The sequence below is a fragment of the Indicator indicator genome, chromosome 3 (genome assembly GCF_027791375.1).
Source record: "Indicator indicator isolate 239-I01 chromosome 3, UM_Iind_1.1, whole genome shotgun sequence".
NCBI classification, from domain to species: Eukaryota; Metazoa; Chordata; class Aves; order Piciformes; family Indicatoridae; genus Indicator; species Indicator indicator.
This window is the reverse complement of record NC_072012.1, coordinates 46,329,558-46,355,169: the sequence shown is the minus strand read 5'-3', so window position 1 is coordinate 46,355,169 and position 25,612 is coordinate 46,329,558. Positions and strand designations below refer to the sequence as shown.

Below are 25,612 nucleotides of genomic sequence, written 5' to 3'. Positions count from 1 at the left end.
GCAATGAGGTCTCCCCTCAGCCTCCTCTTTTCCAAACTAACCATCCCCAGCTCCCTCAGTCATTCCTCATCAGATTTATTCTCCAGGCCCTTCCCCAGCTTCCTTGCCCTCCTCTGCACTGGCTCCTGCTCCTCCTCTCTTGTGTTGAAGTGCCCAAAACTGGACACAATTCTCAAGGTGTGGCCTCCCCAGAGCTGATTGCAAGGGGACAATCCCCTCCCTGCTCCTGCTGGACACAGCATTTCTAATCCCAGCCAGGATGCCATTGGCTTTCCTGGCCACCTGGGCACACTGCTGGCTCCTCTTCAGCTGCTTGTCCACCAGCATCCCCAGGTCCCTTTCTGCCAGCAGCTTTCCAGCCACACTGCCCCAGGCCTGTAGCATTGCTTGGGGTTGTTGTGCCCCAAGTGCAGGACGTGGCACTTGTCCTTGTTGAAGTTCATCCTGTTAACATTGGTCATGGATCCAATCTATCCAAGTCCCTCTGTAGAGTCTCCCTACCCTCATGCAGACTTTGCACCCCCAACCTGTTCAGGGGAGGGATAGAGAAACAGAGAAGACCTTGGAGCTGTACAAGCAGAAACTTTCTCTAATGATCCTGCACCACTGTGGGTGGCTCAAGCAGAGCAGCAGCCAAAGGATTCTTCTCAGGTTGTCCTCTTGCAGTCACAGAGATGAGGATGCTGTCTGCATCTCTTGGAGCTACTTGTTTCTGCAGAGGAATGTGAAAGCCATGGTGTTTTCTGAGGGGTAGAGTTTTCTGCCAAGTAATTTTTATTTATTTCTGTCATCTGGGGGGAGAGGAGGGGAATCATCTAATGGTTAACTAAAAGAGTCCTTATTAGGAAAGATTTTGAAGATGGAAATTACTGTGAAGACTGAAGAGATTTAAAAAAGAACAGTAGGTGAGCCAGGAAGGGAAGGCAGGAAATACAGGGCAGCCAGCTAGCTAGAGTGAAATGCCATCCATCTGCCTTCTGTCAATAGAAGGCTAATCAAAGTGGATTTCAGTCTCAGGTGGCTTTGTCACTTTCCTCCCCACATCAAATGCCTTGAAAGCCCCATCAGCACATGCTTAGAGAAGTGATAAGACATTGCTTACTATAAAAAACCTATTGAGGTGTATTAAATGTGAAGAAGCAGCAGCTCCAACACACAAACCCATACTTCAGATGAGGTTTACAGCTTCACTAAGATTATGCAATGCTGTCAAGACTTGGTGTAAGTGATGCCAAGCTTTGCCTCTGAAGTAGAGCAAACCAATAGACAGGGACACAACTGTGAGAAGGGAGGCATTTTGACTTGGAGCAGACTAAGCAGTCAAGTGAACGCAGCACAACGGGGGAAGAATGAGCAGAAATTGGATCAGAGGAGAACAAATTACAGTTCCAAGGGTATGAGAATCTGACATGGTATCAGGGTAAGTACTCTTGTTGTTCTTGGTCTACATTGAACCCTTGCACTTGAACATAAAGAGAATCACAGAGTTATCAGGGTTGGAAGGGACCTCAAAGATCATCCAGCTCCAATCCCCTTGCCATGGGCAGGGACACCTCACACTGCTCACAGCCACATCCAGCCTGGCTGTAAAAACCTCCAGGGATGAGGCTTCCACCACCTCCCTGGGCAACCTGTTCCAGTCTCTCACCACCCTCATGGGGAAGAACTTCATCCTAACATCCAATCTAAATCTTGCCTCCTCTAGCTTGGATCCATTCCCCCCAGTCTTATCTCTACACAACATCCTAAGAAGTCCCTCCCCAGCTTTCCTATAGGCTCCCTTCAGATACTGGAACGCCACAATAAAGTCTCCTCAGAGCCTGCTCTTCTCCAGACTGAATAACCCCAACTCTCTCAGTTGCTTCTTAGCCTTTGTGTTACTTGCCAAAAACCAACCAAACCAAACCAAACCAAACCAAACCAAACCAAACCAAACCAAACCAAACCAAACCAAGCCAAACCAACAAAAAAAACCCAAAACTAAAAACAAAAACCCAAAAGTGTTTTTCAGTTATCTGCAAAATCCTATCCAAATATTCCCTAAAATGGACAGTGAGCCTAGCTGCTTAATGCATGTCCCACCAGGAGTGGGACTCCTTCTCTGTGTCATCAGGTAAGGGTTTTGCTCACATTGTACAAGATGCTCACCCACCCTGTGTATTCTGTGCAATCCCTGAAACGTGCTGCTAGCAGAACTCCCTTTTTCCTAGTAAATTCTACTGATGAATAGAAGCATTTCATAATCTCCAGGAGGGTTCAGCTGCAAAGGAGTCTTCCTGAAGCCAAAGATACTCTTTGCTATCAGTGTCTGCATCACAGCAGGGTGATATCTGTCTGCCAAAGCACCCTTATAACTGACTGTTCCAGTAATGGGTTAATGCTCTTCTTGGGTCACTCATCTTCCAGCTGTTTCTGTGCCTGGCCAAGAGAATGATCACACTGCACTGTGCAGAACTCCTCTGAGGTGATTGCAACTACTAATTTCCCCCTCAGGACCTGTCGTGGTCCTTTTGTCATGCGGTCACCTCTGTGCCCTGTTAGATGGTTTGTTTACTCATGGTAACATTAGAACTGGGAGGACCATTTTCATGTCCCTTGAGTTTTGCCTTTGCACAAAGAGCCTTTGGTAATTGGCTGTTATGGTGATTCTGAACACCTAGGAGCACCTTGGGACTGCTGCAGTATCACTGCCACAATAGCAGCTGCATTTTGGAGGATAATGTCCTCATTGCTTCCTTTTAAATGATAGCATTGGCTGGAAACCACAGTAAAGTGTAAGAATAGTAATGAGGGGGTGCTTTACAAATGTACACAATATCACAGCCTGTTAGAGGTTGGAAGGGACCTCCAGAGATCATCAGGTCCCTGTCAGAACAGGATCACCCAGGGTAGTCTGCACAGGAATGCATCCAGGTGGGTTGGGAAGTCTCCAGAGAAGGAGACTCCACAACCCCCCTGGGCAGCCTGTTCCAGGGCTCTGTCACCCTCATTGTAAAGAAGTTTCTCCTCATGTTGAGGTGAAATCTTCTATGTTCAAGTTTGAACCCATTGTTCCTTGGCTTATTACTGCACACCACCCAAAAGAGCCTGGCCCCCTCCTCTTGACACCCACCCCTCAGCTATTGAGAGACATTGATCAGATCCCCTCTCAGCCTTCTCTTCTCCACACTAAACAGCCCCAGGGCTCTCAGTCTCTCTTCATAGGGGAGATGCTCAAGTCCCCTAAGCATCCTCCTGGCTCTCCCTTGGATTCTCTCCAGCAGGTCTCTGTCTCTCTTGAACTGGGGAGCCCAAAACTGGACACAGTATTCCAGGTGTGTTCCCACCAGGGTGGAGTAGGGGGAGAGAAGAACCTCCTTAGCCCTGCTGGCCACACTTTTCTTGATGCACCCCAGGATCCCATTGGCTCTCTTGGCCACAAAGGCACATTGCTGTCCCATGGAGAACTTGTTCTCCACCAGGACTCCAAGGTCAGCTTCATGGAGCTGAAATAAAACACAATGAAAAGACAGACTACTGTCTGAAGAGGAAAATGTTTATAAATAAATAATAGATCAGTTATAAGGGTAATAGAAACCTGGATTTTTTTTTTTTTTTTTAGAGAGATTAAACTTCCTGTGGAGGAGAATTTCCCTGAATCAAACCTGTTTGCTTTAATCCATCTTTCTTGTTGATATGAATACTGAGTGGAGAAGTGGGCCCAGAATACTGCTGCTAAAGAACATAATTAGCATTTTAAATTTGCTAAAAAGGTGTGACAATAGTTTCCATCTAGTGCTTCACTGTAAAAAAAGAGAGAGAAGAGGCAAAGTGAAGATGTTGGCTTTGATTTCTCTTATTTTTTTTTCAATAGGGAAGTAAACTCAGTAGTCTTGCCCATGAATTCTTCCTGATTTGTGCTGTTTTAAGTGAAAAGCTTCAGATTCTTCAGTCAATGCATTTATTCTCCCAGATTCAGGAAAACTTAAAATTCAGAGCTCTAACACAGCATCAAGAACAGGACGCTCTTCCCCTCTTTACAAGTCTCCGTTTTATTGCTGCTGGTTGTGAAGGATCTGTGATCACAAGGATGTAGGTGAGGAAAAAAGAAGGGTTTGCAAATTCTGTTTTGGTTTTCTGGACTATTTCAGGGTAAAATGAACATTAACAATACTTACAGTGTGCACAGCCCATGAACAGACAGACACAGCTTATGTTCCTGAGTACCAATAATACCTACAAAATATACCAGGTATGCATCTGAATCAATCCTTGCTTCTGCTGTGCATTACTTAATTGGTGGGAAAAAGATAAGATTTTTGGAATGAGTTGTTTCACCACTGTGTTCTGCTGGATCATTTGTAAGAGGCTTTTCCATCTGTATTTCCAAATGTTTCTCTGAAATCACATGGTTCCTTCTCTTCTGCACACCATTGCCTGTGGAGAGCAGAGTGGGGCCCAGTCTTTCAGCCAGTTCACTTTGCACTTTGTCATCCACATCTTTGCAGATCTTTTCTGTAGTAATAAAGAAAATCACAGGGTAAGACTGCAGACTAATAGAATCATAGAATCATAGAATGTTCTGGGTTGGAAGGGACCACCAAAGGTCATCCAGTCCAACCCCTCCTGCAGTAAGCAGAGACATCCTCAATTAGATCAGGTTGCCCAGAGCCCTCTCGAGCCTCACCTTGAATATCTCCAGGGATGGAACCCCAACCACCTCCCTGGGCAGCCTGTTCCTGTGTTCCTTATGGTAAAGAACTTGTTCCTAACATCCAGCCTAAATGTACTCTAATTTGAAGCCATTGCCCCTTGTTCTGTAACTGCAGACCTTTGTAAACAGTCTCTCTCCTTGTTCTGTAACTGCAGACCTTTGTAAACAGTCTCTCTCCTTCCTTCCTGTAGCCCCTTCAGATACTGGAAGGTTGCTATTAGGACTCCCTGGAGCCTCCTCTTCTCCAGGATGAACAACCCCAGCTCCCTCAGCCTGTCCTCATAGCAGAGGTGCTACAACCCCCTGATCATTGTGGTGGCCCTCCTCTGTATCCACTCCATCAGGTCCATGTCCTTCCTGTGCTGGGGGCTCCAGAGCTGGACACAGCATTCCAGGTGACGTTTCACCAGAGCAGAGCAAAGTGGCAGAATCTCCTCTCTGGCAAGGCATCTTTTGATGCAGATAAACACACAATCAGCTCAAAATCATGAAAAATCAGTGTTCTGGGATCTTATAATCACCACTGATGAATTCTTTTGCTCTGAAAGTGAAGTGCACTGGGGTATGGTGTCAGACACCGTAACTGGTGTGGTGTCAGACACCATAACTCTTTTGCTGTCAGTAGGGAAAATATCTTTCTCTATGAAGCTTTAGTACTGCTATAAAGCTTCAGGAATGCATGCCTGCAAAAGTGAGAAATGGAAGCTCCATCCACCACATTCCACTGACCATCCATTATCTGCACACTGTACTGTTGATGCCAAACCTAAAACTCAGAGCAGTACATCTATGGTTTCTGCTAAAACAACCCTGTCTGGTTTAAACTGTAGTCAAGGACCTGTAACCAAGGAGACAGAGTTAATTATGAAACAAAGAAGAGTGTTATATAACCAATCTATAGAATAGCCAAAATAATTCCATATAAGGAGAAGGAACAGTCCAACTTATGGTCGTCTGGAACACTGAGGGGCTTGACCACCTGAGACCACCACAACCTGAAGATGAAAAAAGGATGCACAAGGAGGAGGGGGTTTATTTCAAATCATGCTTAGAAATAATTTGTATATTCCAGGAAATCTGATGAATATGTAACATTTGGCTCTATATAATCACAAGCTTTAAGCCAGTTTATTACGCAGGGTAAGTGGAGCTGCCCCTTGTGCATCTGGCACTGCAATAAAGAATGCCTAATTCTTAATGCTATGATGATATCAAGAAGTTTATTCCCTGGTTTTGGTAACACTATCACCTCTACTTTACTTCATACAGATGATGTTAAATATCAAGAAATACTGAGGAAAATCATAGAATCATAGAAGGGCTTAGGTTGGAAGGGACCTTAGAGATCATCTACTCCAACCTCCCCACCATGGGTAATGAATTAGTTCTCCAGGCAGCACATACTCACGAATATTCTCCTCTTCTTTATTCTCTGGTGCAGTGAAAGATCCATCACTGAGCCTTCCTGAAGTCTGTGTTTTCTGGTTTGCTCTGTATATTTCTGCTTCCTGGATCCATTCATGCTTCATTGCTTCATCAGGAGTCAAGCGCAGGGCAGGCTCCCACCTGAAATCCACAAACAGATATTAAAATATTCCTAATATTTCAAATATTTCTAACATACAAATATTTATAATAGTCTAATGTTTCAAATAGTCTAATATTTTAAATATTCTAATATCTCTAATATCTCTAATACTCTAATATTCTAATATTTCTAACATTATAATATTTCTAATATCCAAATATTTCTAATATTCTAATATTTCAAATACTTTAATAGTTGTAATATCCTAATATTTATAATATTTCAAATATTCTAATATCTCTACTATTCAAATTTTTCTAATATTCTAATATTTCTAATATAAAAATATTTCTAATATCCAAATATTTCCAATATTTTAATAGTTCTAATATCCAAATATTTCTAATATCCAAATATTTCTAATATTCTAATATTTCAAATATAAAAATATTTCTAATATCCAAATATTTCTAATATTCTAATATTTTAAATACTTTCATAGTTGTAATATCCTAATATTTATAATATTTCAAATATTCTAATATCTCTACTATTCAAATTTTTCTAATATTTCTAATATAAAAATATTTCTAATATCCAAATATTTCCAATATTTTAATAGTTATAATATCCAAATATTTCTAATATCCAAATATGTCTAATATTCTAATATTTCAAATATTTTCATAGTTCTAATATCCTAATATTTATAATATTTCACATATTCTAATATCTCTACTAATCAAATTTTTCTAATATTTCTACTATTCAAATTTTTCTAATAGTCTAATATTTCTAATATAAAAATATTTCTAATATCCAAATATTTCCAATATTTTAATATTTCTAATATCCAAATATTTCTAATATCCAAATATTTATAATATTCTAATATTTCAAATATTTTAATACTTCTAAAATCCAAATATTTCTAATATGTCAAATATTCTAATATTTCTACTATTCCAATATTTCTAATATTCTAATATTTCTAAAATCCAAATAGTTCTAATATTCTAATATTTCAAATATTTTAATATTCCTAATATCTTAATATGTCTAATATTTCAAATATTCTAATGTCTCTACTATTCAAATTTTTCTAATATTCTAATATTTCTAATATAAAAATATTTCTAATAGCCAAATATTTCTAATATTTGGCTATTATTTCAAATACTTTAATAGTTGTAATATCCTAATATTTATAATATTTCAAATATTCTAATATCTCTACTATTCAAATTTTTCTAATATTCTAATATTTCTAATATAAAAATATTTCTAATATCCAAATATTTCCAATATTTTAATAGTTATAATATCCAAATATTTCTAATATCCAAATATGTCTAATATTCTAATATTTCAAATATTTTCATAGTTCTAATATCCTAATATTTATAATATTTCACATATTCTAATATCTCTACTATTCAAATTTTTCTAATATTTCTACTATTCAAATTTTTCTAATAGTCTAATATTTCTAATATAAAAATATTTCTAGTATCCAAATATTTCCAATATTTTAATAGTTCTAATATCCAAATATTTCTAATATGTCAAATATTTCTAATATTCTAATATTTCAAATATTTTAATACTTCTAATATCCAAATATTTCTAATATGTCAAATATTCTAATATTTCTACTATTCCAATATTTCTAATATTCTAATATTTCTAATATCCAAATCGTTCTAATATTCTAATATTTCAAATACTTTAATATTCCTAATATCTTAATATGTCTAATATTTCAAATATTCTAATATCTCTACTATTCCAATATTTCTAATATTCTAATATTTCAAATATTTTAATATTTCTAATATCCTACTATTTCTAATATTGCATATATTTTAATATTTCTAATATCCTAATACTTCGAATATTTCAAATATTCTAATATCTCTACTATTCCAATATTTCTAATATTCTAATATTTCTAATACCCAAATATTTCTAGTATTCTAATATTTCAAATATTTTAATAGTTCTAATATCCTAACATTTCCAATATTTCAAATATTCGAACATCTCTACTGTTCCTATATTTCTAATAGTTTGATATTTCTTAATTTAAGCCAAAAGATTCAGCATTGCCTTCTGAAAATCAGGCCCTGAGGATATTTTCTGAGAGAAAACAATTATACCTGAAAATAAAAGAACAATCTTATGTGACCTTCAAAATTTTTTTTTTTTTGCTTCAGTGCTGTGTGCTTTCCTGATCAAGATTTCTTCATCATCAAACTATTTTTACTCTGCACTTCATGGTGTTACTAGGGTAGGGAACCCTACTGAATATGGTTTTCGTGGTTTTCATGTCCTGTCAGTGCAAGCCCCAAGAAAGGGAACATAAATGAGACATGAGGCAATTCATTAAAAGATGTCTTCCCGCATTTAACTACTTGAAACTACTGCAGAGGCTTAGAGTAACAAAACCCATATGAGATCTTATTAGAGAAATTAAAGGTGATTTTTCCTTTCACAATCTCCATACTGATTTTATCCCCTCACAGGTTTCGTTCACTCAGTTCTCGTACCTACAAGTACCAAGGGTTCTGGCCAAGACCAATTGTGCATCACAGAGAGGACAAAGGTTCTCAGCTACTGAGTCATAGAATCACAGAATGATAGAATCATAGAATCATAAAAACAAAGAATCATAGAAACATAGAAACAAAGAATCATAGAATCATTGAGTCACAGAATCATAGAAAGAATCATAGAATCATTGAGTCACAGAACCATAGAATTATGGAATCATAGAATCATAGAAAGAATCATAGAATCATTGAATCAATGAATCATAGAAACAAAGAAACAAAGAATCATAGAAACAAAGAATCATAGAATCATAGAAAGAATCATAGAATCATGGAATCATAGGATCATAGAAAGAATCATAGAATCATTGAATCATTGAATCATGGAATCACAGAAAGAATCATAGAATCATAGAAAGAATCATAGAATCATAGAATCATAGAATCATTGACTCATAGAAAGAATCATAGAATCATAGAATCATTGACTCATAGAAAGAATCATAGAATCATAGAAACAAAGAATCATAGAATCATAGAATAATAGAATTATTGAATCATTGAATCATGGAATCATTGAATCATAGAAAGAATCATAGAATCATAGAAACAAAGAATCATAGAATCATTGAATCATAGAATAATAGAATTATTGAATCATTGAATCATAGAATCATTGAATCATAGAAAGAATCATAGAATCATAGAAAAAAAGAATCATAGAAAAAAAGAATCATAGAATCATGGAATCATAGAATCATAGAATGGTCTGGGTTGGAAGGGACCTCCAAAGGTCACCCAGTCCAACTCCCACTGCAGTCAGAGGGGCATCCTCAATTAGATCACGTTGCCCAGAGCCTTGTCGAGCCTTACATGCCTCCAGAGATAGGGCTTCATCTACCTCCCTGGGCAACCTGTTCCAGTGTTTCACCACCCTCATGCTAAAGAATTGTCTTCATCACATCTCTGGAGTTCTTGATTTATTTTAGTCTCTGTAAGTCTTAGGCATGGTCGGTTTTCCCTTGAATTTGGAACTCATAGAGTCATAGAATGGTCTGGGTTGGAAGGGACCTCCAAAGGTCATCTACTCCAGCCCCCTCTGCAGTAAGCAGGGACATCCTCAATTAGATCAGGTTGCCCAATATATGTTTTTCTTTTTGGCTAACAGGAAAATGAATGGCATGTGTGACAGCCCACAACCTTGTCCCATGCAATTGCTGTTAGCTTTGAGATTTTTCACTGCTGCTCGTCTGTGCTGTGGGCTTACCAGAGTGCAGGCTTCCTGGCTGGGACACAAACAACACACTCCTCAGTTTCACCAGTGGGAAGAGTGTCCTGTTTGACCAGCCCACACCATTCTTTCAACCCCTGTTCTGCTGTTCCTTCCACTGCTCAAACACATGTGCATTTCCATTCATACTCCAGTCATATCCATCTCAGTATTTCTGTTGCTAATCTCTACATGCAGACTATTTGGTTCTAATTTGTCTTAGTTCAGTGCTGTCCAGAACTGTAGAGAAATAACTGTAGGAAAACAAACATTCTTGTAGTCACAAGGGCTTAGCAATTTAATTTATATTATTTATATTTATATTTATATCTATATTTATAATTAATTAATTAATTAATTAATTTTTTTGTCTGATGTTTTCATCCACAAACCAAGTGTGAAGAAAAGTATTTATCAAGTCATGGCAAATGTGTCAAACTGCTTTGGACAGACACAGATTGACAGCTGAAAAAGTCATAGTTCCATTCTTTTTATCTCAAAAAGAGTTTTCATTTCAAGCCTTGCTTCATTCCTTTGGAAATTTAAACAGTCTCAACATAAAACTTTTTTTGATTATTTGCTTACGTGTTTTTCGTTGGGGTTTTTTTGCTTGTTTTACTGAAATTATTTCCTAAATTTAACCAGCAACCCAAAATGGATCATAGAGATTTAGCAAATAGAGAATTTCAAAAGCAACCTTCTTCTGAAACAGAGAGGGGTGATTTTATTTTATTATTTTATTATCTTTTAGTTTTTATTTGATATTTGTCACAGATTTCTTTAGGTAAGTACTACTGAAGTGCTAGAAAGAAGACACAAAACATTAGCCTTGTGTAAGATACAGGTAACACTGAAAAAGGTGTGGGACCAGCTTCTGATGATACAAAACTGGTGGGGGGTGGCTGGCACCCTGTCAGGCAGTGCTGCCATTCAACTAGAGCTGGACAGGCTGAGAGCTGGCTGAAGGCAAACCTCATGAAGTTCAATAAGGACAAGCAGAGAGTCCTGCATCTGGGGAAGAATAACATCAGGAACCACTACAGACTAGGGGTTGTCCTGCTGGAAAGCAGCTCCATGGAGAAAGACCTCAGAGTCCCAGTGGACAGCAAGTTTTCCAAGGGACAGCAATGTGCCCTCATGTCCAAGGGGGCCAATGGCATCCTGGGGTGCATCAAGAAAATTATTCCAGAGTCTCACCACCCTCATACTGAAGAACTTCTTCCTAAAATCAAGACCAAACCTACCCTCCCTCAGCTTAAAACCATTCCCTCTAGTCCTATTGCCCTTACAAAAAGTCCCTCTCCAGCCTTCGTGTAGGACCCCTTCAGCTATTGGAAGGCAGCTTTAAGGTCCCCCTGGAGTCTTCTTTTCTCTAGGTTGAACACCCCCAGCTCCCTCATCCTATCCTCACAGCAGAGGTCTTCCAGCCCTTGGATCATCTTTGTGACCCTCCTCTGGACTGACTCCAACAGCTCTGTCTCCTTATGATGGGGACACCAGAGCTGGATGTAGTATTGGAGGTGGTGGTCACACAAGAACAGAGTGAAGGGGCAGAATCACTTCTCTTGAACTGCTGAATGTAGGATGCAGAGATGCTGAATTCAGACATGGCTGAATGCATTTTGCTTTTTTATCCTCAGCTAAGGGGCCACAGTACAGTGTATTGGAACTAAAAAGAAGGAGCATGCATGCACAAAGAGCAAGATCTTTGTGAGCAGAGATTCCAAGAAGCAGAACTGTTTTCATACATCTACCACAGGATATCGTCTGACTGCCACTTCCAAGGTCTGGAACAAATCAAGACATTCAAGCCAGCTAAGTCAGTTCCAAATATAACTCCTGCTGGAGGAAATTGGAAGACTTTTCCCACTGGAACAGGAGTTAGATTTAAGTCCAAAACCAAACCTTGATCTCAGGGTGTGCACTGCCTTGGGACAGTGCATTATCATTATCAGTGTTCTCTGAGTGAACCTTTATCTGGCAAAATAGAAAGGATTTAACAAAAAGGTCTCCACAGATTTAAAAAAAAAAAAAAAAGAAAAAAAGAAAACCACAACGTTGCTTTTGGTGTTTGGTCTCCAGAATCAGCAGAGTGATGATGTCAGCTTTCTTTTGCACCTCATCCTAATCCCACATATAGTCTTTCTGTGCAATGATTTATCCCTGCAATAGGTTGTGAATAATATTAATAATAAATAATGATGATAATATCAATAATAACAACAACAGTTATCCAAATGCTGACATGTGGGGTCAAAAAACCCCAACCAAAAAAGACAGCCCCACTAAAACTGCAAAACACCCCACCCCAAAACCTGAACATAGATTTTAAAGGTGCAAGAGAAGGAAAGCCTGCTGCACAGAAGTCAAAGCTATGAACTCACATTAGACATCCTTTCAGGAAGTCCAAGAAGCCAGCATCATGGGTTTTCAGCACTGTGCTTAGATCCTTGGAGTCTGGACATCTCTTTTTCCCCTTGCTGTTAGTTATTGATTTAGGAAAACCTTTGGAGTCTTAAAATAATAATAATAATAAATAAAGACATGATCAAAAATTACACTAAGAGTCCTTATCAAATATTTAAGAATTGCAAGAGCAGTATCCAGATCCCTCCCACTAACTCCAGTTTTCCCCTGTTGTATTGATTGTCTACCAGCATCATGGAAAACAGTGTTGGTAAATTCCTAGACTATTTTTTTGTTGTTGTTTTCTGTAATTTACACCACCAAATCATACACAGAGGAGTAAACTTCAAGTAAATTAGTTCCCAAAGCCAACTGCATCCATTCTAGCAGTAATACTTTTAAGGAGCAACAGGGCAATGGATTTTCCAATCACCTTGGTAATATGAGGGCCATAAGACATGAAAAGCACAGCAGCAGGTTCATTTTTTTTCCCTTCCTTAGTTTTGTCAACTAAGAAGTAGCTAAAGTTCTCTGAGCCTAATCTTTGCTGGTGCTTTAAGTGGGGATTAGCTGGCAGGGAAGAATCCAGCAAGGACACAAAAATAAACTCAGGAGCAGTTACCAAAGAACGTTCTCTTCCTTGATGAAGCCTGGATGAAATCAGCTGGTGGAAGACCCAATACCTTCAACAGAGGGAGGGAATTTATGAAGTTATTCCTCATTTCATAAACATGCATTAAAAACCACCAGAAGAGATGGGGTATCTCACCCTCCACTTGAAAAGAAGCTGAATGTCACAACTCGCTGTGAAATGCCTACAAACCATTTCCTTTTGTGCCACTTGTGGTGAAAGCAATTAAAAGGGCTCCTTGGAACTGTCTGCACACAGAAAATGTGAGCTTAGAAAGGATGATAGCAGGATCTTCACTACCACAGAAGGCTCTAAGAAAAATCTCTCTGTTAATGACAGCTACATGCAAAAGAAAGATCTTGCACAAACTCACTTGGCGCTTGTGGTGGGTTGAAAATTCCTCTCCCTTCCCCCCCAACATTAACTTTGCCAGGCTAGCTCAGGTGGAAGCAAATGGAAGCTGTATTTACAGGCAAAACTACAATCTCCAATGGAATGCAATGAAGATGTACAAAACCCCACAGGATTTACAATATTTACAGGTATTTACAATTAACAAACAGCACAAGGACCCCCCTAGCCAAAAAGACCAGGGGAGGTGCAACAGCTTCCCTCTCCCTGCTTCTCCCTTACCCCCCTGTACACAAGGGAAGAGAGACAGAAGCAGAGGTATTAGATTTAGCCAAAATAAAAGCAATGCAGCCAAGGTCAGGCAGAAGCACACAGTTAGTATCTCCCAGCCCCAAGCAAGAAGAGAGAGAAATTGTTCTGGGAACCAAATCTTATGGGAGATATCTCTCCAATGGAATTGTTTAGAGAAAACCTTATTTTCCTTTTTACACCCAATAGTGATTTATTTACATTTTTACTACTTTTCTGCTCAAGATCTGTGAAAAAATTTTAAAGGCACAGCCTAAATCTACCACAGCACTAGAAGGATCAGACCTGGGGCTGAGTTTAGTGGTTAGTAAGGAGTAACTAAGTACCTTGCTTTCAGGGGTCACCTATTCTAACATTTGCACTGAGCAGGTGATCTGAGGTAGGAGATGTCAAGGTACATCCCTAAACCTCTTGTAAAAACTTTCACAAAGATGACAGATCCAAACCTAGGGGCAGGCAGTATAAGAAGGGGAAACATCCACAAATTGTGGCTTGAGAAGTGCAGGGTGACTACTAGGAAAAAATTTTGTCACCAGGAGAGTAGAGCAGCATTTGAGCAGGTCACCCAGTGGGTTTCTACTCAAGCCTGTGGTGTTTTCAAGATTTATTAGACAAAGCCACAGGTGACTACTCAAACATTAGCAGAAATCTCGCTCTTAGCAGGAGTTTGGACTAAAGAGATCCAATCCCACCAACTTTGATTTATAAGAGGAATCTGTTTTAACTTGAATTGCTTCACCTTTAACTGAGATATGGTTCTTCTGTTCTAACTTCTTGTGTCAGGTTATACCCATTCCTGGAGGGGGCTGAAAAGAACCTAGTCCCCAGGTGGACAAAGAAATCTGACCCAGGTGGACAGAGAGATTTGGTTTCCCCACCCAGGGGGAGGGAGTCTCCAGGTCAAAGTCTATTTGTGGTAGTTGCAGGCTGTGCCTGGAAAATTTTCCACAGATCTTGAACAGAAAGTAGTGGAATGTAAATAAATCACCATTGGATGTAAGAAGGAAAATAACGATAAGTTCTAAACAACCCCATTGGATAGACTACTAACAAAGTTGGTTTAGATTAATTTCATAGAATCACAGAATCAATCAGGCTGGAAGAGACCTCTAAGATCATCCAGTCCAACCAATCACCCAGCCCTACCCAATCAACTAGACCATGGCACTAAGTGCCTCATCCAGGCTTTTCTTGAACACCTCCAGGGATTTGTCCCCACCACCTCCCTGGGCAGCCCATTCCAAGGGGCAATCACTCTCTCTGTGAAGAACTTCCTCCTAATATCCAGCCTATGCCTCCCCTGGTACCACTTGACTCTGTGTCCCCTAGTTCTGCCATTGGTTGCCTGGGAGAAGAGACCAACCCCTACCTGGCCACAACTTCCCTTCAGGTAGTTGTAGACAGCAATGAGGTCACCCCTGAGCCTCTCTCTCTTTTCAGCTTCCTTGCTCTGAGAGATACTAACTTGTGCTTCTGCTTGGCTTTGCTGACCTTGGCTGTGTTCTTTGTTGTGGCTGATAACTCCCTGCTCTTTCTCTTGTCTCTTGTGTACAGGGAGGGTGCGGGAGAGGTGAGGGAGTGGGGAGCAAGGAAGGGGAAGATATTAGCTCTCCTGGTTTGTCCAGGGGGGTTCTTGTGCTGTTTATCACAGTATCACAGTATATTAGAGGTTGGAAGGGACCTCAAGAGATCATCAGGTCCAACTCCCCTGCCAGAGCAGCATCACTCAGGGTAGTCCACACAGGAATGCATCCAGATGGGTTTTGAAAGTTTCCTGAGAAGGAGACTTCACAACCCCCCTGGGCAGCCTGTTCCAGTGCTCCATCACCCTCACTGTAAAGAAGTTTCTCCTCATGTTGAGAAGAAATCTTCTATGTTCAAGTTTGTACCTGTTGCTCCTTGTCTTATTAGTATGCACCACTGAAAAGAGCCTGGCCCCCTCCACTTGACACCCACCCCTTAGCTATTGATAGACATTGATCAGATCCCCTCTCAGTCTTCTCTTCTCCAGACTAAACAGCTCCAGGGCTCTCAGTCTCTCTTCATGGGGGAGATGCTTAAGTCCCCTAAGCATCCTCATGGCTCTATGTTTCCTTCAGAAGCAAGACAGTGAGTGTACAAAGCAGTGTTTGGCACATGAAATGGATAGAAGAGTTTTGTGTTAGAGCTCATTCTCACACAGAGCCCTTTGCCTGTAATAACCTCCCTCTGCAAGACCAGCCCTTAGCCAGGTATATCCCATTACCAGCCCTTAGCCAGGTATATCCCATTACCTCTTTTGGTTTCCCTTTGGATATCTTGTCAAATGAGTATGCAGTTCAAAGACAACCCCAAAGTTACCTCCATGATGCAGGCAAGTTGGTCAACTTCATTTTCACCTGGAAACAGTGGGTAGCCTGTGTAAAGCTCAGCTATGATACAGCCCAAGCTCCACATATCAACAGCCATAGCATAAGGATGGCCGAGGATCACTTCAGGAGAGCGATAGAACCGGCTCTGGACGTAGGTGTACACTGCATCAAGACAGAAAGTTGGACAAGAAGCAAAACATCACAAGTGAGACAGAAATGTGGGTTCCAGATTTCACAGAGAAAGTGCAACATGTGGTCAGGCATCACGCATCGACTCTACCCATTAGCTAACACGAAGGGATTGCTCACACAGGCTCTGAAAACCTTTTCTAATCCCATCCTAAAATCAGTGCTTTCCTCTGTTCTCTCTGGAAATTGTCCTTTGCTGGGTTTCACAGAAAGAAATCATTCTGCCAATGCTGTGTTTCTGCTTACTCCATGTTCATTTTCCTGTTTGGAAGTCTTCCCCTCGCATCAAGCAAGAGTTCATTATCACAGGCTTGCACTGTAGGAAATATTTGTTTTACTGGCACTGGGGAACATTTCCTACTGCCTTCTGACTTCCCTATTAATACAGTATAGCCCCACAGCAGATGTCAAAAGATCTCATTCCAAGATTGGAACTCATCAGAGCATGCAGGTTAATTCTTTTACCTCTTATGATTCAGACAAATGAACATAAGTACAGCACTCAAGCTCTGATGTTTTCTCACTCCCATCCCTCTGATCAACACTTTGTTTAATATGTCTGCACTCCTTTTCATTCCCATATAGCCACCATCTTTCTGGAAGGACAGTGTCCTGATCTGTACAATTAGTGCCTGTGCCCTTGTGCAATTGATCAGCTGCATTATTGTTGCTTACTCTTTGTCATTCTTGTTGCCAATAAACAGCTGATTTTTTGTTTTCTAGTCGCTGATACTCTACCACTTTGAGGGCTGTACCAATTCTTGTTTCACGTGACAGTTTCCTCAGTTGTGCTTCAGTTTTCTTTTGTCTCATTTTGTGTTTCAGTTTGTTACACTCCACAAAGATTTCAGGCTTCATCTCACCTCACATAGAGTGTGGCATCAGTAAGCTTGCAGATGACACCAAGTCAGGTGGCAGTGGTGATCTTCGTGAGGGTAGAGATACTCAATAGAGGGACTTAGATAGATTGGATCCATGGGCAGCATTAACAGGATGAGCTTCAACAAGATCAAATGCCAGGTCCTGCACTTGGGGCACAACAACCCCAAGCAATGCTACAGGCTTGGGGCAGTGTGGCTGGAAAGCTGCTGGCAGAAAGGGACCTGGGGATGCTGGTGGACAAGCAGCTGAAGAGGAGCCAGCAGTGTGCCCAGGTGGCCAAGAAAGCCAAAGGCATCCTGGCTGGGATTAGAAATGCTGTGTCCAGCAGGAGCAGGGAGGGGATTGTCCCCTTGCAATCAGCTCTGGTGAGGCCACACCTTGAATATTGTGTCCAGTTTTGGGCACCTCAATACAAGAGAGGAGGTGCTGGAGCCAGGGCAGAGGAGGGCAAGGAAGCTGTGAAGGGCCTGGGGAATAAATCTGATGAAGACTGAATGAGGGAGCTGGGGATGGTTAGTTTGGAAAAGAGGAGGCTTAGGGGAGACCTCATTGCTCTCTACAACTACCTGAAAGGAGATTGTGGTGAGGCTGCTGCTGGTCTCTTCTCACAGGTAATTAGTGATAGAACAAGAGGGAATGGCCTCAAGCTGCCACTGGATAGGTTTAGACTGGACAGTAGGAAACATTTTTTCAGGGCAAGAGTGGTCAGGGATTGGAATGTGCTGCCCAGGGAGGTGGTGGAGTCCCCAAGCCTGGCTGTATTTCAAGGTGGTTTGGCTGTGGTGCTTGGGGTTATGGTTTAGGGATGAACCTTGTAGAGTAGGGTTCTGGATTGGACTTGGTGATCCTGAGGGTCTTTTCCAACCTGAATGTTTCTGTGATTCTGTGATTCACCTTACATTCTACCCAAACACGGGCAAACCTAAAATTATCATTGTGGTGTTTGCTTTTTATAACATGATATTTTCATTCCTGATGACAACACCATTCTTGCTTCACAATATATCTATTAATGTTAAGATTTATTAGTAGATGAACTTTTGTGCATTTATTTCTCATTTTTTTTCTTATCTCATGCATATTCTATTTATATCTTTGACAGGGGAAAAGAAAATCCCCAAACTGAACTTAGACTTTCTAAACTAAAATAATGATTTCCCCTACTGTATTAATCCAAGAAGTACCAATCAAAATGTAACTATCCCACTAGGAAAGTTAAGTGAAGTGTTGGGATTGTCCTCCTAGGCCTTTTTCAGACAACCACTCTTTCAAATTCGATTCTGGATGCAACAGAAGTAGAGGAGCTGATCAGGCTTTGGATAAAGGAAAAGCATGGCAACAGCTTACTTGTCTCCTACCAGGATTTGTTCCACAACCAGTGGCTGAACAGTTCATCAGGTTCCCATTAGGGGCATAGGTAACTACAGGAGTTCAATCAAAGACACAAATTTTCCACAGTATTTAAAATCAAGAAAGCTTACTAAGAAAATTACATCAACTTGACTTTTCTGCAGACCTCTTTGGTGTTCATAGCAGCTTGATCCGAAGTCAATAACTTTAACTGAACCTTGGACATTGTGGTACAATAATATGTTCTCCTAAAGAGAAAAAAAGAGAAAACCATCACAAAGGGGAAAAGGGTTTTAAACACCACAGTAGGTGAGTGAACACTCTGAAAAATAAGCAATGCCTAACACATTGGGTTCACACTTCTCTGCATAACAAAAGCTTCAAACTACAGCTTGCTTGGCAATGCATTTGCTAACAGGAGGAGGCATCCAAGAGTGTGCAATTAACCAAAGCAGAGGGGAGATTTGTAAGGCACCCATTCTGAAGGTTAGCTAGCCAGGAACACTAGTCCTTCATGCACAGTCCAAGCCAGGGGACTGTGCAGTGTGTGGTCCTGTCAAGGCACCAACCTCCCAGAGTGTTTGCTGGTGAGTAGAATGACTTCCCCAAGACTCTTAGCTGTTAATCTAGTGAAAGGAAAACTGTATCTAGTTGCACGCTAGGATAAATTAACCAGAACCATTCTTTTGTGACCACAGAAAACCCCTGCCCCAGGATTGAGTGGTACTTCCCAGTTCTTCCTTCCATTGCTTTCAAATTTCCCCAGACTCTCTATAAGTGTACCTCTCTCCACCTCACAGAACTATGATGTAGAGATTTCAAGGAAGTGATAAATAGAAATGATATGGATCCAATGAATTCTTAGCTGGGTATGGATGAGTACAGCACTGTGTGCCTACAATTCCAGCTTAAGAAGTGATTCTGAAACAGCTGGCTCAGGAATATCTGCACTTGATGAATGCCTATTAGGTCTCTTCTGCAGAGCTGGGGGCTGGGGTTATTCAGCCTGGAGAAGATAAGGCTCCAAGGAGACCTTCTTGTGGCCTTCCAGAATCTGAAGGGGGCTACAAGAAAGCTGGGGAGGGACTTTTTAGGGTGTCAGGGAGTGACAGAACTAGGGGGAATAGAGCAAAACTAGGAATGTGTAGATTCAGATTGGATGTTAGGAAGAAGTTCTTCCCCATGAGGGTGGTGAGACACTGGAACAGGTTGCCCAGGGAGGTGGTGGAAGCCTCATCCCTGGAGGTTTTTATGGCCAGGCTGGATGCGGCTCTGAGCAACCTGATGTAGTGTGAGGTGTCCCTGCCCATGGCAAGGATGTTGGAACTGGATGATCCTTGAGGTCCCTTCCAACCCTGACAATTCTATGATTCTATGAATGTTATCCTCATTAAAAATCTAAATCAAAGATTTCCTTTGACTTCTATACAATCTTCTCCATTTCTCAGCACAGAGATAGCTCTCTTTTATCAATCAATTTTATAGTGATTATATGTTAAAGCTTTGAAGGACTGAGCAGCTCCCAGATTGATGCCAAATAATGACAAAGTAGTTCCTAGGGTAATTCGTGGATTCCTAAGGAAACACAAGAGGGAGAAGGTGCTAATGATGAAAGGCAAGACCAGGACTGACTTAGAGTACTCAGGAGCTGTCTGTTCTTTTATGAAAGAGGAACTAGATGATCCTTAAGGTCCCTTCCATTCTGTGGACATAATGCTGGCTTAATAGTGTGTAACTTTAGACTGGGAGCTTAGGAGGGGGGAGGGTGAAGCCCAAGAATTCAGCATGCTATAAAATAACTTAATTGTAAGCTCAGAATTTCATAGGACTCCATTCAGGCATTGGAATGTGCTGTCCAGGGAGGTGGTTGAGTCCCCAGCCTGGATGTGTTTAAAGGTGGTTTGGATGTGGTGTTTGGGGGTATGGTTTAAGGGGTGAGCCTTGTAGAGCAGGGTTCTGGGTTGGACTTGGTGATGCTGAGGGTCTTTTCCAACCTGAATGTTTCTGTGATTCATGCTCATGGTAGGACTCTGTCTCTAGCACTGAATCTCTCACAATACAGGGCAGCTGACTAACAGCTAACTCAGGTTCTGGGGGCAGTGGTTACCTAGAATCAAGTCCAGAGATACTCCATACTCTACCTAACATTGAGAAATATCACAGCAGGCAGATGGAATAATACACACGAGTTTCAGGCAACATAAATTCATGAAACTGTGCAATTGTAGAATGAGAACAAAATTCCCTCACAGCTAACTCACTAAATGTTCAGTAACAGGTTACTCTCTTTAAACACAGACTGTACTCATTCATCTTGCCAGCCTCATTCCTTGTCAGTGGCTGCCTGGATATAGTTTTCCCATTGGGCTAATTTGTTGTTGATTAAGATATTCTGCTTATTTTGCAGCCTTCACTTCTCACTGTCAATGGAGCTGGCAAAGATGCTGGCAAGACAATGGGTACAGACAGCATGTGACTCTTCAGACATCTCAGTCAAGGCACAGGAAGGAAAATGAGAGCAGATTTTCATCAGCAGCATTTTTACTTGAGAGGTGGCTTATTGATTGATTGATTGGTTGATTGGTTCAGTTGCTACTTTGCAAAAGGATTCAAAAGAAACATTGACCTGAAATGAAAATGTAAATAAATTACTTCAGAATTCTTAGAAAACTGAAAAAAAAAAATTGGGACTTAAGGATAATGGAAGGATAATGGAAGTGTTTCCCCTGGAATGAATTGCTTAACAGCTAGAGCAGCAGAAATTGCATCACAGATGTTCCTCCAAAAACTGGTGAGTACTCTAAATACTATACTGTAGAATTGCTTTGTCCTGGTCTCAGCTGGCTACTTAATTTTATAGCACTGCATATGAAGCTAAATAGCCTTAACAGGATAACCTGAAACAAGCTGCCTTGTGAATGTCTCCTTGAATTACAATGTCCCTCATATTGAAATACTTAATTTCACAAGCAGGTTTTTTTTTTTCCCTTTCTCTAAGCAAAATGTCATTGCCTGAATCCAATTCATATTTGCATGCATTTTAGCAACCAGACAACATTGCAGTGAATGAACTGAATCAATGGCAAGAGTCACTTAATTCTAGTTCTAATAGAGTCTGAGATAAACCACAGCTTCTGTACCAATACCCTCCTGGGTTTGTAAGGATTCTGAGAGCTCCTCTGGATCAGTAAAAAAAAGCAGGATAAAGCTAATGTATTCTGTACAGAATAACAGGTTGTGAAAGGACTGTACTTACAGGCTTCAGATCACAGTGAATGATTCTTTCCTGGTAGAGCACTTGCAAACATCTCAGCACACCCTGAGTGAAGTGGCGGATTAAAGACAAACTGAAACCTTGGAAATTGTTCTTTTTGATCAACTCATACAAATTTATTCTGCGAGGGTTGTGGGAGTGGAAGAAGAAGACAGAAGGCAGAAAAGAGATTAGGGAACTTATTTTTAAAGGCATGATTAGCTCACAGTTCATCAAGAGAGTATTTAGCCTGTCTTCCTACATGAGGGAGGACTCATGCAGAAGAAAATGACTTAGCTATTTTCCTCCTTGAGAAAGCTCTTCTGCATGTAATATGCACAAACACCTCCAGATCTAAAGAAGACATAATGTCATCAATGGACTTGCTTGCTTGCTGAACTCAGTGCTACATTATGTGCTCAGCTGATTTTCATCAAGAACAGCTATCATTCAGGAACTGAGAGGATTACATTTTCTTCAGCTTCTTCTCATTCCCACTTGCCTTCTCCTTGGCACCTTCTGTAAACCCTTTTTCTCCAAAGAGTCTTTAATCAGCAGCAGATCTCTCTAGACAAATACTCCCATAAATTCAGGTCTCATTAGCTTTCTGTATCCCTCCTGTCACTGTTCATATCTGAGCCCCATCCAGCAGAGCATTAATTGATGCTGCCAACTTCTGCCAAGCTTGGTTAGCAACACGTGAGCGTTGCCCTGAGACCTTGAGGGCAGCTTTAGTAGCCCTACCCAGCAGCCTGGGTTTCCTCCAACCTGCCCACAGCCCAGAACCCCATGTCAAACCCTCAGGACTGTCATTCCCTGATCCAGCAACACCACAGCAGGGATGGTCTCCAGCTCCACACAACCCTGCTGTGCACCCTACCAAGCCAGGCCCATGTCCCAGTGCAGCCTTGGTCCATCTCTGTACTCCCTCCTGCTGCCCTTCTCCTGTGTGTCAGGTTCTGCCCTCAAGGACTCCATAGCTCCTATTGCCAGAGGCCCAGGAAGCCCTCAGGCTGTGCCCTGACAAGTACTGAGTGCTCAATGTGTGGTTGTTCTTCAGAGGAGGAAAGGACCACAGCGATGGTGGCTGTTGAAAGGCTGCACAGGCATGTCTTCAGCAACATTGCTCTCAAGAGTTGTCCTCAGCAGGACCAGAAACATCTGCAAGAACATCAACAACTGTAGCTTTCTGCCTTCCCACCTTGTGCATCCACTGGTGTCAGGCAAGGGTTGTTGCTCCAGAAGTAACCCAAGTTACCAGGGCTTGATGAAGAGGAATTTAGGGGTCTCCACTATATTTTAGAAGCAATAAATATTTTACCAGACAAATATTTTTATATTACAACTAGTCTTCAGCCCCTTCATGAAGAGCTGAAACACAATGGCTATCCCATGAAGGTTTTCCTATGAGTTTCCATAGCAGCTTTCTGAAAAGCCAGGTCTGTGTCAATGCCTATCCCTGTCTGTCTGGAAAACTCCCATGCAGCAACACACTGAATTTAGGTCTCTTTGAGATCAAGCCTTCCATACAAAGATGAATCTTCAGCCAGGGCTATGACAGATGCAGCAACTGGAGCTTCACTTTAAGAGATGGGGAACTGTGGGTAACCTCCACAGTTCCAGTTTGACACTCTGATTACAGGGAAGCTGGTGAATAAAATGATCTGGCTTCTCTAAAGTGTCTCCAAAATTCCTAGGATATGTCCTGCAGCACAAGGCATAGAAATCAAGAAGAAGCTGTATTTTTAAATTATTTCATATTATTTATATTTATATACCCTGAAGCTTACAAGTCCTGAATTCATTGGGTTTTTTTTTTGGTTGTTTTGTTGTTGTTGTTGGTTTTTTTTTTGTTGTTTTTTTGTTTGTTTGTTTGTTTGTTTTTGTTTTGTTTTGTTTTGTTTTTTTGTTTTTTTTTGTCAAGGAAGGCTCTGGCCAACCTGATCTAGTGTGAAGTGTCCCTGCCCATGGCAGGGGGGTTGGAACTAGACGATCCTTGTGGTCTCTTCCAACCCTGACTGATTCTATGATTCTATAAGCCTTCACTACATAGAACAAAAAATAAGGGATGGATTCTGTCCTTGTCTTGATTTTTATCACTTCACCTTTGGTGATCAAAGGCTCACTTCTACAGTCTGTATTTTGACAGGATTCCTTCCTTCTAACATTAAGAGCTGCAAATTCCTCTGAAGAAGACATAAAAATGGAAGTTTGGAAGGCACAAGGTTTACACTGCTCCCTAAGGTTTGTGTAAAGGAAAATGTACTTTACCCCAGCAGTTCAAAGGAGATGCAGAAGTGGTTGCGAAAGTAGAAGTATTCCTTCATGTGGATGATATTGTGAGTGTCATCTTTGTCCTTCTTCAGGAGAGCATCAAGGATCTTCACTTCCACCAAAGCCTGGCTGTGAAATCTGAAATGTTACATGGCACAGGAAACCATAACATTAGCTCAGTCTGTTTGCCACTCTTGTACAAGCAGCAACATCTTAAGCTAATCTCAACACGTGGGACAATGATTAAAAATTTACCATCCATCCCTGGTACCTACTGCAACTTTGGCTCTTGTTTCCTAGTCTAAATATTCTGGCTTTCCATGACACTTAAGTGTAGTTATTTTGACTTGGCTGAAAAAAATGTTTACAAGGACAAAGTTTCAAATGAGCATCCAGTGTAAAGTCCTAGTGCCTTTCAAATCCATAGGATTGCTTTTCTTGACTTGACCAGGACCATATTTCACACCTACCACTGTAAGACAGTCAGTACTGAAGACTGGCTTTATATTTAGGATTCACTTGATGAGGCAGCTGAAGAGTTAAGACTATGGTTGTATTCAATAGCATCATTGACCCTGCTTCAACCTAAACTCAACTAAAAAAAAAATGGTAATCATTCACATTCCATCCCACCAGTTGAAGGGAGTGATAAGGGTTTAGAGAGAAAGAGTCACCAGATAAATTCCTGGCTTTGAAGATGGTGTTATCAGCAGGACTTAGGTGATCCTGCTCTGGTTGGGTGATCTTCAAAGGCTTTTTCCAACCCCTACCCTTCTGTGATTCTGTATGAATGTAGCCTCTCAGCTCTCAGTTGTGTGTGTAAGAGATACAGAGACCTCCTCCTTGTAAGTCAGAAATAAGTGTGCCTGCTCACATAGACAATGTCTCCAGTGGATCAGGCCAGTTCTGAGTCCCTCACACCACCTTTCCTCACTCAGTTCTCACTGTCTTTAATGGAAGTCTAATACAGAGGGGGTTTGATTTCACTTTCTTCACACTATCCCAAAATGTCACTGCCTATAGAACAAGAAACTGATTGTATTGGTTTAAAGCCAACAGACATCTCACCTTTTCTTATTCCTTATTATTTTCAGTGCCACTAATTCATTGGTTTTATGATCCAAGCATTTAGCCACCTGCCCAAATGACCCTTTCCCAATGACCTCCAACACTTCATATCGGTATGCAATGTGGTCATGTAAAACCTTCAAAAGAAAACAAATAATTCAGATTCAAGCAGCAAGACAAAGGTGGACAGCAAGTTACCCATGGGACAGCAATGTGCCCTTGTGGCCAACAAGGCTGATGGGATCCTGGGGTGCATTCAAAGGAGTATGTCCAGCAGATCCAGGGAGGTTCTCCTCCCCCTCTACTCTATCCTAGTGAGGCCCCACCCAGAATATTGCATCCAGTTCTGGGCTCCCCAGCTCAAGAGGGACAGGGATCTGTTGGAGAGAGTCCAACAGAGGGCTACAAGGATGATGAAGGGACTGGAGCATATGCCCTGTGAGGAGAGGCTGACAGACCTGGAGCTGCTTAGTCTGGGGAGGAGAAGACTAAGAGGGGATCTAAT

The 25,612-nt window shown here is 41.0% G+C and overlaps 1 protein-coding gene across 1 annotated transcript in view; it reads right to left on the bottom strand.

The window, feature by feature from the left end:
- Positions 1-4,267: 4,267 nt before the first annotated feature.
- The window catches only part of DYRK4 (dual specificity tyrosine phosphorylation regulated kinase 4), a 33,079-nt gene continuing 11,734 nt past the window's right edge, over positions 4,268-25,612 (bottom strand). The window contains exons 6-14 of the mRNA XM_054399588.1: positions 25,108-25,244; positions 24,037-24,177; positions 21,769-21,907; positions 18,679-18,760; positions 16,081-16,253; positions 13,072-13,132; positions 12,428-12,557; positions 6,102-6,259; positions 4,268-4,494 (exon numbers count right to left, since the gene is read on the bottom strand). Coding sequence (XP_054255563.1) covers positions 4,268-4,494; positions 6,102-6,259; positions 12,428-12,557; positions 13,072-13,132; positions 16,081-16,253; positions 18,679-18,760; positions 21,769-21,907; positions 24,037-24,177; positions 25,108-25,244 — 1,248 coding nt within the window. The remainder of the gene's footprint in view (positions 4,495-6,101; positions 6,260-12,427; positions 12,558-13,071; positions 13,133-16,080; positions 16,254-18,678; positions 18,761-21,768; positions 21,908-24,036; positions 24,178-25,107; positions 25,245-25,612) is intronic.